At 40.6% G+C, this 17,719-nt stretch overlaps 1 protein-coding gene across 11 annotated transcripts in view; it reads left to right on the forward strand.

Annotated features, from left to right (window-relative positions):
- The window catches only part of GNB1 (G protein subunit beta 1), a 76,996-nt gene that overhangs the window by 40,929 nt on the left and 18,348 nt on the right, over positions 1–17,719 (forward strand). For all 11 annotated transcript variants that reach the window (XM_053400701.1, XM_053400707.1, XM_053400706.1 and 8 more), the window contains 2 exons: positions 5,588–5,695; positions 12,918–12,956. In XM_053400701.1, coding sequence (XP_053256676.1) covers positions 5,639–5,695; positions 12,918–12,956 — 96 coding nt within the window. In that variant the 5' untranslated portion in view covers positions 5,588–5,638. The remainder of the gene's footprint in view (positions 1–5,587; positions 5,696–12,917; positions 12,957–17,719) is intronic.

Consider the following 17,719-nt stretch of genomic DNA (forward strand, 5'->3'; position numbering starts at 1 on the left):
GACAATCCTTAAAATCGGTTAGGCTGTGCTACACACAGGAAATTTTACATTATATTACTATATATTATTTCAATTTATATCACACCGTGTGTGTGTATTACACTCAATGTGATATGAACAGTAAGATGAAAAAAGAAGAGTTGATTAAACCAGTCAAAAACACTAAACATTGACCACCTTAAAAATAAGTAAACATGACCTGTATATTTTCTTAAAACCAAGGCCCATTTAAAAGTAATTTCCGAATTGAAAGCAAGATAGATTTACTCTTTAGGTCTGCTGTCAGAAATTCTGCCTGAAGTTCAGAAGGCAAAGAATACAGATAATTGAAAATTAATGTCATAACTGTGCATAATAAGAATCATTTATATATTGGTGATCATATCTGTTTAAATGTGGCAAGTTTCAGCCTACAATTGGTTCTGTTGTGCTTAAGCAACATTCTTCTTCCATTGGCCATGTGTCTTGGACCTCTCTAAATTCATCTAAGGTTTTCCTTCAGCAGACAATACTGCAAAAATTGGAATGTGATGGCTACTCAATCAGGAACACTTTAGAAGAGGGTTAGGCAAATTCATGGAGCATGAAGCTGTCGATGGCTGTGTTCTACCTCCACTGTCAAAGGCAGTATGTCTCTGAATACCAGTTTCTGGGAAGCACAGGTGGGGAGAAAGCTATTGCACTCAGTCCTGCTTTCAGGCTACCCATAGGCATCTCTGTGGCCGCTTTTAAGAATAGGATCCTGGACTAGATAGACCATTGGTCTGATCCAGCAGGCTGTCCTTATGTAAATTTCAAGTGAGTCCCCTCACTTAGCTGAATGTTTGTTGTTAAACAAGAGTGCTGGTGCTGCTTATCCCTAATACAGTCGTACCTTGGAAGTCGAACAGCTTAGTTCCCAAATGTTTAGGCTCCCAAACGTAGCAAACCCGAAGTGACTATTCTGGTTTGGGAACTATTTTTGGAAGCGGAACGTCTGACGGGGCTTCCACGCCTTCCAATAGTCTGCAGGAGCTTCCTTCAGCCAATCAGAAGCTGCACTTCGGCTTTCAAATGTTTTGGAAGTCGAATGGACTTCTGGAATGGATTCCATTCGACTTCCAAGGTACGGCTGCATTTGAATAAAAGTTACTTTGTTACAAAAAATTTAACATCTCTAGGAGATTTTCATATCTACCCATAGTCAAATCAGGCTTGCACCTTTGCTTTAATCATTCCATCCATGGTTTGCTTGCTTGCTTGCTTGCTTGCTTGTTTGTTTGTTTTTATCTCATCCTCCCAACTAAACTCCCACCTTTAAAATGTTACACTTTAAGTACTTATACTTTAGGTTGTACTTTCACATTCTGAAAGGGTGCAGGCTGTGTATCAGTTTTGATAAGAGGATTTAAATTGGACAGCAGATTAGATATGTTTCTAGTAATCAGATGATGTTGCATGGAAGAGTATTTTCTAAGAATGTTATCCATGATACCCAATCATCTTTTTAATGTGACTGGTGGTGTATTATATTTATAAGTAGCCTATAACCCCCACCTCATATAATAAATATAACTATAGGAACAGTGGTTTCAGACACACTTTTGCATATATAGTACTAGCAAAAGTCCCCATCATTTTAAAGATAAAATATGTGTGGAGGAAGGCATTTATGTTGCAGGCATTGTAGCATTTAGACATAAGATAAAATTTTAAAATAATAACATGACCCTTAACATTAATAATGATAACGATAAACTCCTTTGTACAACAGTGCCAGATTCAGCACTAGTCTCTCATAGGAATGAATGGCAGTCTGTCACTCTTATAGGAGAAAGAAAAGGTTTTGCACCCAGAGGCACCATTGGAGTTGGAGCAAAACTTGCACCTCACCATTGGTTACTCCAGTCCTTAGGAATCAAGTTGCCTCTTCCTGCTTTTTGATCCTTTTGCTTGGCCTTGATGTGAGTGATAGAATGTTGGTAGAGTGTTGACTGAAGGATTGTTTGAAATTAATTTATAGGCAAGTGGGATCTGCAACCACATAATTGCATTTTATAATTCCTGTTCAGGGTTGCAGCCAGCTATTCCTTCACCCTGCTCTTCTCTTCCTTTTGATTTATTTTTCTGATTTATTATGCTCAGTGTGTGGCTACTGACTGTGTTCAGTCCTCATCAGGCTGTTCTTTAAACGTTTAGGCCCTTTAGGTTTTGTGCTGTCTTGAAAATATGAGGAAGATGAGAATACTGGCCCATTTCAACTTGCAAGCACTTTGATTCATGTCATCCTGACCTCATTTAGGCAGAAAGTGATTATTAGTTGATATGTAGTTTGCTTTAAGCACCCTTGGGATAAAATGAATCTGGGGTTTTGTGCACCAGCAATAAAGAATTTGTGCAGAAAGTGAATCTCGTATTTCAGTGTTGGGGCAGTAGAGTAAGATTCCCCCCCCCCTTCCAACAGGCTTTGATAGAATTGGGGAGACCAATGAGTTTGGCAGGGTAAGACTGGAGGATACACTTGCATTGGGGTAATTGCTGTCTGGGCCAGAAAGGACAACAGGGATGTTATGACAGCTGTCTCCTGCCACGTGTGACACTGTGAGCCAGTTCCAATAGGACTTCAGCACTGCTCTTAGTAAGGGCACGAGGAATGTGGTGCTTATAGCGGCTGCTTCTCTTAAAGAACCAGAAGAGCTAGCATCAACAAATAAGGAAGAACTGATAATTGTGTTTGCCACAGTAGTATATTACATTAGGTCGGGACCACATGTTCAGTGTGGTTGCCTCACAAATGACTCCTAAATAGTGGAACTTCATCACTCCCATCCACCCCCAAAGTGGCAGGATTTCTGAGACAGACTCTCCTCTAAAGAGATGAGGATAGTGATAGGTGTTAAAATGTAGGTTTCACCTTAACTGGATTTGAATGAGTAGTTAAGCTCAGACAAGAGATTATTAAGGCTTAACAATGACACTGCTACCAGAAGACAGGCAGTTCAGGCCTGTGTTCATGTGGAAATTGTACTAGTAGCTTCTGAAATTCACAGGACTGGGGAGTTTTACAGGCTCTGTGTCTTGTAAGTATGTTTTGGACAGTTTTTGAGAATGTATTGTTAATACTTGGGAAATCAGAATAGTAACTAGAAGGTGGTAGTTCTTTAGACCTAAGCAGAATTTCATATAACGTGAATGTTAGCAAAGTATTTGACTGTAGAATATGTTTTAAGTACTGCTAAGACCAGTCACTTTGCTTGTTCAGGGTTGTTGTTTTTTATGTAGCTTTCTGTCCAAGTGAGGCTATTGGAAAAGTCAGGTATATTTGCCCCAACTTTTCCCCCCACATACAGCACGGGGAAAAGGGATGTCACCTAAGTACAGAGGGTGGCGATTTTATGTTCCTGACTGTGGAGTGGTGGTGGGGAAATCAGTGGGTTGACTAGCTGGGGAGAGGAATGTAAGGCTGTGGTAGGCAGATGATGAGGCAGAAATAACATGAGATATACTTCGTTGGAGAAGTAGCAGTAGCAGAGGTTGTGGGTACACTGACTCAATCCTATGCATTGAATGCCAAGGTTGTTTTGGAATTTGATTAAAAAAAAAAAGTCTTGTGGTGCTGCAGTGTAAAGGGGATTTCGGCCCATAACATCACTAGTGTGTTTGTAGCTACCTCAAAATAATTATTGTTCTTCACCCCCCACCCAATCATTTAATATTTATTTAATGTAAAGATTGCCCTTCATCCAAAGATCTCAGGACAGTTAACAACACAAAAATACAGGATAAAAGCACAACATAAATAGTTACCATGTTGTGTGTGATGCGTTTGAATCACAGGTTTGCTGCTATATCATACCCACTTCTGGCACAAAATCTCTTACCCCACATGGCTCTGACACAGTTTATATTTTTGTGAGAGACTACAGTGCACTCCACTTAAGTGCCCTTTGTCAGAAGCAGATATTAGTTAATTCGATAATAAATCAAAATTTCATAGTTTTTACTTTTTTGCAACCCCCTTAAAGGAGGGTAGAACATAAACTAATTTTCAGATACCCTGATTCCCAGTTCCTGTACTTTAATGGAAGTGAAATTATATAATTAACTATTCCTGCCACACACAAGGGTAGATCACAAACTCTTACTATGTAATGTAAACCGCTTAGCGATTTTGCATATTAAACTGTATATAAATATTTTTGATGGTGATTATAGGGCAAAACCGTGCAAACCCTGTTTTTTCTATACTTTCTTTAGATGCTGAACTGAGATATCTTACTTAATCAATATTTTTTAAACTGTTGTTTTAATAACAAATGCCACTTCCGATGAAAAATTTGAATATTAGAATTGGCTCTGTGAACTTAAATTTCTTCTATTTATTTGTGAAACAGCAAGACGGCAGTAACCTAAGTGATTAGAACTTTTAGCAGTAAGTTGTATTGAGAGAGGCAAATGCAAATGTTCCACAATTCCATGAGGGTGCAGAAGGCTTGCAGAATATGTTGGAAGCAGAAATTGGCTTCCAGTGGATTCCAGATTTCACTCCCCCCCCTTTTTTTTTTAAAAAGCAGGTATCTTGACCTTGTAGTTGCAAATATGTTTATAAACAACCTTCCCCAAGCAGGCAACTTCCTAGCTGTTTTGGACTACGAATGAATTTCCACTGGCCCTAGCCATCATGGCCAGTGGCTCAGGTGACAAAAATTGTAGTCTAGAACATCTGCAGGGGGATCAGGTTGGGGAAGACTAGTTGGTATCTGCTTGTCTTGGGAGACAATGGAAGAGTGTTGAAGGCTGATCTAGAAAATGTATGAAGCAAGTCTTTTGAAATTTCAAACCAGAGGAATTGATGAACATTTCAAGTAGAAAGTAGTAGAGCTTCCATGTCACACATCATTCCTTGTCCCTCCCCATGAATATGAAAACCAGAATAACTTATGCAAATTATGAGAAACATGCAGATTGGCACGATTTACGTACTCTGTAGGGCTGAGCTTTACTTAGCATAGAATTTGGATTACCTTGGATCCACGTGTGTTTAAGTTTAATGCGGAGTGCATACTCCACCCTAGCTATGACCTAAAGTTACATAAACAGTCTTTAAGAAACGTAGATGAAGGCTGCACTTATTTGGGCCTACTTCTGAATAAACATGCATATGACTGCACTTTGTAAGGATACTTATGTTAAGCTAATTATTTAATGTGCTGTTGGTGTTTGCTTTTATTTATGACTATTTTATGTATACAGTGGTGCCTCGCAAGACGAAATTAATTCGTTCCGCGAGTCTTTTCGTCTTGCGATGTTTTTCGTCTTGCGAAGCACGGTCCGTTGCAACTGCACCTCTTCAAGCGGCTTTAAGAAAAAAGGGAACAAACTCTCAAGATGTTTTCGTCTTGAGAAGCAAGCCCATAGGGAAAATCGTCTTGCGAAGCAACGCAAAAACCGAAAAACCCTTTCGTCTTGCGCGTTTTTCGTCTTGCGAGGCATTTGTCTTGCGAGGTACCACTGTATTAGCTTAATTGTAAATAACATAGTTACTTAAAATGTTTTTCTTTTTAAAAAAGGTTCAATTGACTTCATATTGTTTTTATTTTTCTCCCAGATTTTTGAGCATCTGAGAGGTGTTATAGAAGCACACGTTTAGCACGGGAAGATGAGTGAACTTGACCAGTTACGCCAGGAGGCGGAGCAACTGAAAAACCAAATCAGAGTAAGTATTATAGACTAAAGGTCTTGCCTTTCTCACCTGTTCTGGATGTTTGGGTGCGTTCGTTCTCTCTCAAATTAATCTGTGTGGTAGGGGGATTTTAAAACAACTTACTTGTTTTATTTAAAAGAGCTGCTATTTTAAAATTAAAGAGCTTTTCTTTTATATAAAAGATTTCTAAGCCACATCTCAGCTGAAGCTTCCCAGGTGATTAACAAAACAAATAAATGTATAATAAAGAAATTTAAGCAACATTAAGAACAAATATAACCACAAAACACATAAAGATGGCACTTAAAAACTGCTCTACGATGGTACATTTTCAGTGCCTCTCATGTTGCCATTTGGCATTAACTACTTATGCTGACCCATCTCAAAGTGCTACTTTACTGTGCTATAGTATGGCATAAATTTCCAAACTTGTTTTTTTAAAAAAATGATATTTATTAAAATTTTCCACCGTAATACAATAATAATAATAAAAAAATCAAAAAAGAAAAAAAAGACAACAAAAAAAATTTTAAAAACACATACGGTTCACAATCCTTATTTTCTATAACATATTTCCCTGACTTCCCCACACCTCTCCCTCTTGTATTCCAGGTCAGATTGTTGGTTCAACAAGCTCTTATCCCTATTTTTAAACCTTTTAATATTTAGTTCCTTTTTCTAAAAAACCAATTTTGCCTTATAGACTTCATATTTATGCATCATTGCTTATTCTTTAAACCTTTTTCTAAAATCGGCCTAAATTCCCTTCCACGATTTCCCCAATTTTCTTGTAGATATCCAAACAAAATAAAAACAGAACAAGTTAGATTATACACCCTTTGGATTCCCAAACTCCACCTCCCCCTTTCCCGGTTTCAATCCCCATCAAACGTCCATCAGTCCATCTCCTATCAGCCTGGAGACCTCACGTCCGAGGCTCTTAATTCTCTCTCCATTCCTCTCTGCCGGTTTTTTTTTTATAGTCCTTGGTATTAAACACCAAATCTCGGAGGAGCTCTAGTCCAATATGGTCCATGTTTCTTCCAGCCAGACCTCCATACTTAAAAGTGGAGCCTGAATCTTGTTTCTTAATCCTTTCAAGTCCAAATGTCCCCAAAGCTCCACCTTCCACCTTGATCAAATTTGTAATCCTTAGGTCTTCAGATCTCCACATAAGGAGATCCCTCCATTTTTCAATTTCCGATTCAAACCAGACTTTCTTCATCAAGTTCTTATTTTCCTTTGTAGCCGTCATGTCAGGCCTCTGGCCTTCCTTTATCTTTAACAACATTACAGCCTCTCCTTCCTTTTCCTCCAGAACAACATATACCTCTTTCCCCTCACTCTCAAATCTCTCAAGTTTCTCTTCTTGGCCAGCTGCATAGGCTTCCTGGGTCAAATCTTTATCAAATTCAATGAATTTGTTTACTGTTAAGTCCAGAGTTTCAACATTTGTAGTCAAAACATCCACTTGGCCTTGTAGCTTTCCCAAGAGAACAAAAACTCTGTCCAACTTAGCTTGAATTTCCCTTCCTTCAGCCATTCTTGTAATGTCCCAAACCCCCTCTAGGGGGATTTTGGTTACTTAGTGTTCCTTACAGTTCAAATCCAAAAGTCAAATTAGTTTGTATCCGTTCTTCCTTATTTTCAACAAAGTATAATCAAATTGTTACAAATATAGCCAGCAGAAGCAGTAGAAACAAAGTTCCATTTTTCCGTCTTGACAGCTAGTTTGACAGCTGTCAAATTCTTCAGTACCTTTCCAACAGGCTTTCTCGCGGATCACTCCCGGGTCTGGGGGGGGGGTGGTACCTCAGCTCAAAATTAGCTCTTATCCTCCAGTACAATTACTTGTAGTGCCAAATCGTGAAATTAATGTCTTTTGCCCAATAAAAGAAAGAGTTCTCACGACCTTAATTAGCAGGTCCTTGTTTTAGGTTGTTTACAGGACAGGGAGACTGGCTTCCTGTTTACATCTTCCCCGATCGTGCCTAATTCACAAGAAATTTTCTTTACAAATCCAAATTCCGTACTACTCACGGGTTGTTGTTTTTAGGTCCAAATCTCAAGAAAAAGTCAGCGCTCTCCGGCCATGGCAGCGCGGCTTCACTCCGCAGGAGGAGCAATAGACTCTCAGCACCGCGCCACTCACCCCGTCCCCCGTTCCGCAGCCTTTAAAAAGGCTGCTTCGCGGGTCGGGGGGGGGCGCTAATGGTGCCCGCCAAGTCACCAGGTTCACAGGCTTCACTGCCTGTGATTTCTGAGGGTCCCCGCGTCGCCGCCGCGGCAAGACCCAACTCCTACGGAGCCGATTCCCTCCGGAGCTCGGAGGGAATCCGCCATTAGCCGATGGCGCTAACCCGTTTGTTTGTTAGCTTCCAGTGAAGGAAAAAAGCATGTGGCATGCACAGCGATTTATAGTCTTGAGACTTATAGCCTGATACCATTCATTTCAGAGGCTAGTATAATCTGGCTTCTTTCTGTGTAAAAGAAGAGGGACTACACAGAAACCCTCCAGACAACAGCAACCTTATAAAAAAAGAAGCAACTAGCCAGTTCTTCAGCTCCAGGTTTCTACTAACTCATTCGTAAGATTCATCCTTTACACCATCCACTTTCTTCATCTTCAGTTTCCCTTTATGGTTTCTAGGTAAGAATCATGCAGGGGCAGTAGGAGCCGCAGCTGGCAGAAGTTCCCTGCCAGGGTTGAAACTCCCCTTAGCAAACCTGTGCCATCTTGGCTTTCTTCTTTCTCCGATACAGAAGCTGGACTACACACTTCTTTCCCAAAGCAGCTGAACATTTCAGGCCATCACATTAACTCAGCAAATCAGTGTCAAAATAACTTAACCACCACATATAAAAATAATGGTGTTGCACAGCTGCTTGAACCATTCTGTTTCAAAATGCACGGAAATTTGGGGAATATGACATGTTTATTCCAGAAAACAAACTTTTGCTTGTTCCTAATTGGCATTTCTTTCTGAGGAAAGCAACCATGAGACTGAGCTGTGTGCTACAAAACCCCAGGCTCATTTCTCATCTCTGCCATCAGTTTAGGCAAGCTGCTGTCAACACAGTTTCTAGTCGTTTATTGTGATATACTGACTGATCTTAGTATGGTGGTTACTAAGGTAACATGTGGAAGCACATATGTGCTATATAATTGTTATCTCTTGCTTCTCTGTGGACAACTAACTGCATCATGTTGGAAAAGTTCTTAAGTAGTAGAAGGCAGAGATTAAATTTCATTTTCCTTTTTCCTGCAAACCCTTTATTTTACTTATTCCAAGGTGATAATTTTCATATGCTGTGCTCTGAAGGGGGGGGCAATATTAACTCCAATTCTGGCACTCAGTAAGGCCTTCATTAAGACCTTTTTACTGTTTTTACTTTTTCTGAAGGCAATTTTGATGATCTCATTCAGTATCCCTTATGCACCTTTTGAGATTCTACTGTTTTTCTCTCTCTCTCTACATGGCTTTGTGAGGGATTGGCCTTGAAAAGTGACTAATAAATAACTTATTTATTTTTAAAAGTTATTTATTAGTCATTTTTCATGGCCAAACCCTCACAAAGCCCTCCAGAAGTTTGAAAAAAGCATTACTTTCAGTCAAGGCACATCAAGCTTCTTTACATAAAAAAAAATATATTTCTTTCCTTCTGGTTGAAAGCTTACACAAATAATAAAAGTAGATCATTCAGTTGACCTGGCATAAAAGTTTTAGGTCACGTATACCTGAGCTTTTGTTGGATGCATAGTATATGCGGTTTTGCTTAAAACTGAGTTTAGGTTGAGAGAGTGTGTATGTATATGTCAATAACCAGTAGAGCTACATTGAATACACTATTAAACACAGAATTAAAACAATATATACATAATTTTGTACAGGTATATTGTGAAACAAGACTTTTGACAGCCACAATAGTGTAAATAACAAACAACTTCTGATGAAACACACTTTGTGTAAACAAAAGTAGTCAGGAGTTTTACAAAACTGGATTTAAGCTCTTGAAACTGACTGTGGTGAACAAGAAATCAAGAGAAGCATAATTAGCCTCATTTTGACCCCTTCACTGGAATCCCTCCAAAAGGGAGATGGCACCATAGACTTCCCAGACCTGCTCTTCATGTGCATTTGTCTATGTTTGCATTAAAGGTGGGGTTACACACTGAATGCTGAATTCATTGTGTTTACTTTTATACTCTACTTTCTCCTAAAGGTTCAGTTATATGTAGTTCAGTTCTCGGTCGAGTGATTAAAAGCAGAACACTGCTTACCTGTTTGGGAAATCCTATTATGAGTTGTGCTGTGTCTGTGTGCCTTGGAGGTTAACTCGAGCAGATTACCAAAGCACTGAAATAGCTTCCTACCAGTAATATATATGGGCAGGCATCTATTATGCTGCACATAGATGTATACCTAGTTCCATGATTTGCAACGAGAAGTAGTTGGATAATTGAGGCAGACTAGGTTCCAAATTGCCTAATTTGGAACAGTTTTCAATAGAAGTAATAGTAGAGGAGTAAGAGAAGTTCTGTTTTGTTCTGGGCAGTGTGATGTATGGATGGATGTCTTGGAAGTATCCAAGATTTTGAAAATGGACTTCCCATATATGAATGCAGCACCCCATTGCATAACATTGGCAACAAATTGCTCATCATTAGAATCCTTTGAGTACATTTATTACAGTTTTTTTTATGTTGATTGCAAGCTGCATTTTTAGGCGGTTGCTTTTTTAAAAAAAGCTCCTCAAACCCTTAATGAAGATGCTCATTAGGACTGTTTTCTTAACAAACTATGAGCTAGACCTTGAGTATTTTCTCAGAAGCAGCCTGCATAATCATTGGGCAGGGTTCACCTAATGTCGCCTGTCAGTGGAACCTCTGACTTTCCCTCCCCTGCCCCATACTTCCGAAATTGGCTGGAGGGTGGGTGGGAGAAACTCTGAAACCGTGGAGAAGGGAAGGGGAGATTGTTCCATCTGGCAAGCTGAAAAAGCTTTTGCAAATGGAACATTTGTAATAGCGTGACATGGAATTCCACCCATTGTATCATCCCTCCCCCGCATCCTTCCTAAACTAAATAAAATAGCTTAATGTTAAATATATCAGTATAAAAGACTGTTGTGGGACAACTCACAAATTATCTAGCCACTGTATACATAACTAGTTAAAGAAATTAATATCCATGTCTTTCTGCCTTCATTAATTCTAAATTTCTTTAAACAAAAATGAAAGGTTTTGGCTTCAGCAAGGAGACTTTCTGTATCTTGCTTTCCTGTGTGGCTCTCTTGTTTAAAATAAGAACAAATACACTGCACAGCAAGAGGTGTATTGAGAAGCTACAGTACAGCAGACATTTCTGAGGCTCTTCCCCACTCTTTTTATTATTATTGAGAAGTGCTATCTACCCTAACTGTTGACACACATTATAGTGAACTCCTATGCAAATCCCACTGAACTTAGGAATTTGTGAAAGGGCATGCTTGCTGGTGCACTGGAAATCTGCTGTAGATTGTGTTCATTATCTCTGTGCAGTCTTGCTAGTCAATTACACTTCCTAACTGGTAGTCTCTCCCTCTGCTCCCAGCTGTTTATGTCACATGTGTCCCTACACAACCCAGTTTGAATCTGAGCACTTGATAATTTCCTGTGTCACAGACAACATGAGAGGCATTAAAACCTGGAGGCTTTCTATATTTTACTCCTCTCCACCAGGCTGCAGCAGAGAGAGAGATGGGGTTGGGGGACACTTCACTGCCATGGCTGTGAGATCAGTAGAACGAAAGCCACTTCTATTCCTTTCCCTCAACTGTTTCCATTCTAAGTAACTTGAAATTAGTGCCTGGCTTCACTTATTTATTTTTCTCTTCTGTGTTGTCTATTAGATTGTAAGCCTGCAGGCTGGGACTGTCTTGTATTTAATATTTGTGCTGTGCTTTGTAAATTTCAAGTCCTTTTAAAATAATTATGATGAAAAAAACGTGTTAAAACAAGTCTTCCTACTTGGCATTTACATGGCTGCTGTGAGAGTGGGAAAGAAAAGTAAGATTCAAAGCAGCTGATTTTGAGGGGCCTTGGGGGAAAGCACCCTATATTGGCCCCCTGCTCCTCCTGTCTGTAATAAATAAATAAAAATGAAGTTTCTTCTACTTCACATGATTTTTGTAAGGATATATGTGCTGAGAATTCTCAGGTGTATTTCACAATAGTACTTCTAGTTCATTTATTTGAAAATAGTTTTATGGTGACTGGTTGCAGTATCGCTGTAAGGTAGGGTTGGAGGATCTACAGCCAGTTAAGCCATGCATGATTTTTAGGGGGGGGGATGTGGCTCTATCAGAATGGCTCCCTACACTGCCACCCCTGGAAAATCCCTGTTCTGGTGTGCCCCATTAGGCTTAGGAAAACAGGTCCCATTCCTGAAATGCTGCCTTTTTTCTAAGCCATTTGCTGGAGAAAGGGAGATAAGGGAAGGAATAAAAAAGAGATAAGAGGAAGGGAGGTTTAAATGACTGTGTGTGAGTGGGGATTGAATGGGTTAATGGAGGGGGTGGTATGGACAAGCTCACCACCAGCATGCAACCCCCAGAGATTTACCCACAAGGATAATTAATGCTCAGGCTGAAACAGGTTCTCAACCTCTGTTGTAAAGCATCTCAACTTCCTTACTGATGTATTGATGGATACATCACTTGTTGCCTGATCCTTTAGTCAGTTAAGAGGTACTACTAGTTTTAAATCTCTGTTAGCTGCTTTAAAATCAGTGATGGAGTTCTCCAGTGGCTGTAATTGGCTACTTACAGCAGCCAGATGCTATTTTGAAGGCTGGTTTTTTTTAACTAAAACACACACACACACACACACACACACACACACAATTTGTACAAATGTGAGCAGTACAGCTTTATGTACTCAACTGGTTTGGGTCTGTGCCCAGGGAAAGGGGTTTCAATGTTTTTTTTATTTTAAAAAATCCTACTTAGCTTTATGAGATCTTTGTGTTTATTTTGTCACCCTAATTTTACTTCCGCAGTTTAATTTATTTTCTAAATTACTTGTGGGTTATAAGATCCTCCTTTGAGACGCATGTACTGGGTCATCCCAGTTTCTTCATTTTTCAGCACCTTGTGAAATCTATTCATATAAGTAGATAGTAGCTTAGGAGCAAGTCATATCAATGAACATATTCCATTTTTCTGACACTCTCTTAATTTTCCCTTTTTTCAGGATGCTAGGAAAGCATGTGCTGATGCTACGTTGGCCCAGGTAGGTGGATGCTCAATGAACATGTAATCAAAAGTATCTTGGTGTTATCAAACTTTTTTTTACAAAACAAACAACCCAAAATTTGCTTATATGAAGGACAAAGCTGAGGTATTTCAACTTGGTTTAATAGGAATGTTTTCTTTGAAAGGTTGCTGTATGATCACCATTTCAGTTTTCTTGGCAGCAGATGCTATGCTTACCACAGAAAGCTTCCTTAAATCATCCTCATTTATTGCTGTCACCTGTCTTGATTTATATGTAATGCTCTCAATTTTATAACTACATCACATTCTCAGTCTTTTGTGCTTTCTCCTGGATGACTTAAAACATGGCTGAAGCTTACATTAGTGCAAGCTTTAACCCTGATTATTGCTAACCTGGGTATGCACAGGATTGAAGCTTGTTTCAAAACTGATTTGACTGTAAACACTGGTTAGCAATCATATGTACTGATTAGCAATTAGCAAACACTGGTTAGCAATCACACTTAGTACTGATGGCGGCGCGTGTAGATGCAGCGGCTGGTTGCTCCTCAACTCAGAATTTGGCTTTTTTGTCCTGCCAAAATAGACTTGTTTATAGTCGGCAGGACATGTTATCTATTCGGCTACAGAGTGAGTGCTGCACAAATTGTGAGTGTCTCCGCGTCTGCAAGGAGGATTTTCTGACTTCAAAGAACTGGGGAGTAAAGAGACACAGGAGAGACCGTAAACAGAAGAGAGGCTGCAGAGGAGGAAGGCGATTAAGGCAATTAAGGCTAAAGACACAACGTTATAACTTACCGCTTCCCAGCATTTTCTATGCTAACGTGAGATCTTTGGGGAATAAGCTGGAGGAGTGGAAATTGTGGATAGCAACGGAGAAAACTGTGAGTGAATGCTGTCTTCTGCTGCTTACAGAAACTTGGCTGACACCATTTACTCCTGACTCAGCCATAGAACTAACGGGCTATACACTGTTCCGCCATGATAGAACAGAGGACTCTGGTAAAAGAAGGGGGGGAGGTTTGTGTGCATACGTGAATAACAGCTGGTGCACAAACCACGCTGTGATAGCTAGCCACTGCTCTCCAACTGTGGAATTTATGACGCTTAAATGCAGACCTATATATATCCCCCGAGAATTTACAGCAGTACTGATAACTATAGTATACATTGCACCTGATGCGAACACCAAAGAGGCAATGGGTCTTCTGCATGATGCCATTAGCAGACAACAAGGCAAGTATCCCGAGGCTGCATTTCTTGTATGCGGGGATTTCAACCAGGCAGATTTGAAAGTGGTTCTACCTAAATTCTATCAACACATAAAGTGTGCAACCAGGGGAGAAAAGACTCTGGACAGGCTGTATACAAATGTTAAACAGGCCTATAAGGCCGAACCATTGGCACATCTAGGCCAATCTGATCATGTGTCCCTGCTCCTGACTCCTGAATATATTCCATTGAGGAAACGGACTCCAGCTATAAAGAGGGATATTACAATATGGCCAGCTGAAGCATCCCAACAACTACAAGACTGTTTTCATGACACCGATTGGGAGGTATTCGCCCAACAGGATATAGAGACTCATACTGAGCAAGTGTTGGACTATATCAGGTTCTGCACTGACAATGTAACACAGAGGCGCCGGATAAAGATCTACCCAAACAGGAAGCCCTGGATGACAAGGGAGGTCCAGGGGTTGCTAAAGGCAAGAAATACTGCTTTCAGAAGTGGAAATAAGTCGCTGTACAGCTTAGCTAGAGCGGATCTAAAGAGAGGTATCCGTGTAGCAAAGGAGGCGTATAGACAGCGGCTGGAGAATCATCTACAAAGTAACAACACCAGGCAGGTGTGGCAAGGTGTACAAGAATTAACAGGGTATAAATCCAAGGATTCCCTGGCAGACGAGGGAGGGGCATCCCTCGCAGAGGATTTGAATGCCTTTTTTGCCCGTTTTGAAGTAACATCTGCAGCAACACCTGCTGAGGCTTTACCACCACCACCACCACCCCCTGGGAAGGCTTTGCCATCATCACTACCATCACCATCATCAGTACAAAGGAATGTAGCAGTCTCTGTGGAAAAAGAAGAGATGAGGAAGGTGTTGAAGGGAATCAACCCAAGGAAGGCCACAGGGCCAGATGGGGTAGCTGGAAGGGTATTGAGAGACTGTGCAGATCAACTAGCAGGAGTTTTCACTGGGATTTTAAATCGATCCCTAGCCCAGGCTATTGTTCCATCCTGCCTAAAGTCCTCTATTATCGTTCCAATAGCAAAAAAACCTAACCCGGAAGAACTGAATGACTTTCGTCCAGTAGCACTCACACCTATAATCATGAAGTGCTTTGAAAAGCTGGTACGAAATCATGTCATTGCCTGCCTACCAGAGGGACTGGACACATTCCAATTTGCTTATAAAACGAAAAGATCGACAGAGGACGCTGTGGCGATTGCCCTCCATGCCGTCCTTGCACATTTGGAGCAGCGGGGGGGTTATGCCAGACTGCTTTTTTTAGATTTCAGCTCGGCATTTAATACCATTCTACCACAGCGTCTGATGTCTAAACTGGAAGATCTGGGGCTTCCGTTATCACTTTGTGGGTGGATATTGGACTTTTTGTCAGACCGCTCCCAGAGGGTTCGGTTGGGCCCTTATACCTCTAAAATGCTTAAGACTAACATAGGAACACCACAGGGATGCGTACTCAGTCCGCTCCTTTATATTCTCTACACGTACGATTGTGTCGCTGCTCACCCTAGAAATAGGGTTGTCAAATTTGCAGATGACACAACCGTGATTGGGCTCATCCCTGAAAGGGAGGGTGAAACGCACTATAGAGATGAGGTGGAGCGGCTGACAGAGTGGTGCAGAGCTAACAACTTGCTCATAAATACAAGGAAGACAAAGGAGCTTGTGGTGGACTTCAGGAGACAGAAGAGCAATATCCAGCCACTTTTGATTGATGGGGTCTGTGTGGAGAGGGTAACAACGTTCAGATTTTTGGGCATTGAATTACAAGAGGATCTGTCCTGGAGTGTCAACACAAGGGGGCTTGTGAAGAAGGCGCAGCAGAGACTGTACTTTTTGAGAATTCTAAGGAAAAACCATCTTCCGCAGAAACTGCTGCTTGCCTTCTATCACTGTGCCATTGAGAGCGTGCTCACTTATGGCTTATGTGTGTGGTACGGAAGCTGTACTACCCAGGACAGGATGGGGTTGTGCAGAGTTGTTAAGGCAGCAGAGAGCATTGTTGGCTGCCCACTCTCCACCTTAGAGCAGATTTATGCCACAAGGTGCCATAGGAAGGCACTGGACATAGTAAAAGATCCATCGCATCCTGGTCACTGTCTCTTCGAGCTCCTGCCGTCGGGACGGAGATACAGGACGATGAAGACAAGAACGAGCCGTCTTAAGAACAGCTTCTTCTCCAGAGCGATCTCAGCCCTGAATGGGAAGCCTGGACTTTGAAAGTCATCTAATCTTCCTTGCTGTACTATGCTGTATTGTTTTAATTAGTGTTTTTATGGAGCAGTCGAGTAATTTCGTTGTCCCTGAGAGGGGGCAATGACAATAAAGATATTATTATTATTATTATTATTATTATTATTATTATATGGAAGATTCATGCCGGGGAGGGTGATTGGAGTCCTGCAGCCTCCCCTTTTTAATCTGCGGTCCTTAAGGAGTTGCATCCAGTTCACAGATGCTGTCCCAAAATGCCTGTTGCATGTGACGATGGATCAACAACTATTGCCTTGAAGTGCTTTTTCTATTCAGCACCAGAGGGTGTGTAAAGCAGAAGACATCCAGAAAGGTAGTTGTGTTGGTCCATTGCAACAAAAGCAACAAAAAGCCTTGCAGAACCTTAATAAGAAGGTTCACCTTCTTGCTTATGCTGGGCTTTGTCCTTTAGATGTAGCCTTCAGTATGTCTAATGTTATAAGCATTGCTTGGCCATCTGTTGCCTTTCCCAGCATTAAGTTTGTTAGTCTTCAGATTTTTGAACAAGAGGTCAAAAAATCAAAGTACATTAGACCTCTTGCAGCCAGTGGGGCAAGCTACCCAACACATAAAAAGGAGCCAACAACAACTAATGTTCCCAATTTGAATTTGGCTTCCTATTGCTTGTCCTGCTGAAGCTTTTTGGTCAGAATCTGAAGTTAAATTATTATGATTATTCAAATTAACCTTAAGGCCCCAGGGTGGATTACAACAATTAAAACATAACTTTATTATTAAACCACATTTGCATAATGTTAAAAACAACTTTTAAAATACAGAAATTAGATGGGACCTAAAAATAATGGTGTGTGAGTAGAGGAAGGAGATGCCCGTTATTTGCTTCCACTGCTAAAGTTGACTCAAAGTGATGTGAACTGCAAAACATTCTTTTTAGCACAATTTATGGGAAATCATTCATGTTTGACAGTTGCCCAAAAATGCTGAATGAACAGTCTTTTACATATGCTGTAACGTAGATAACGTAGACTATGGGGACAGGGAGGGAGCTTCTAAGAATCTGACATACAGCAGAGGAAGGCAATTATGAAGGAATTCTAAATCCGGAAAGCGGCCTGTACCCTACTAAGCTGCCTTGACAGATTTCAAGAGGAAGCAGGAATTCTTTGCCTGTGTCCTTTGGCTAAATAATTGTGTTACATGGAGACAGAACAAATATGCAGACATTTTTTTTAAGTGGGCTGTGCTACAAACTTTTCTGGCTTCACTGCAGTATGCTACAGAGAAGCCTTAAATTTAATTGGCCACAGTACAGGGA

The sequence above is a fragment of the Podarcis raffonei genome, chromosome 8 (genome assembly GCF_027172205.1).
Source record: "Podarcis raffonei isolate rPodRaf1 chromosome 8, rPodRaf1.pri, whole genome shotgun sequence".
Taxonomy (NCBI): domain Eukaryota; kingdom Metazoa; phylum Chordata; class Lepidosauria; order Squamata; family Lacertidae; genus Podarcis; species Podarcis raffonei.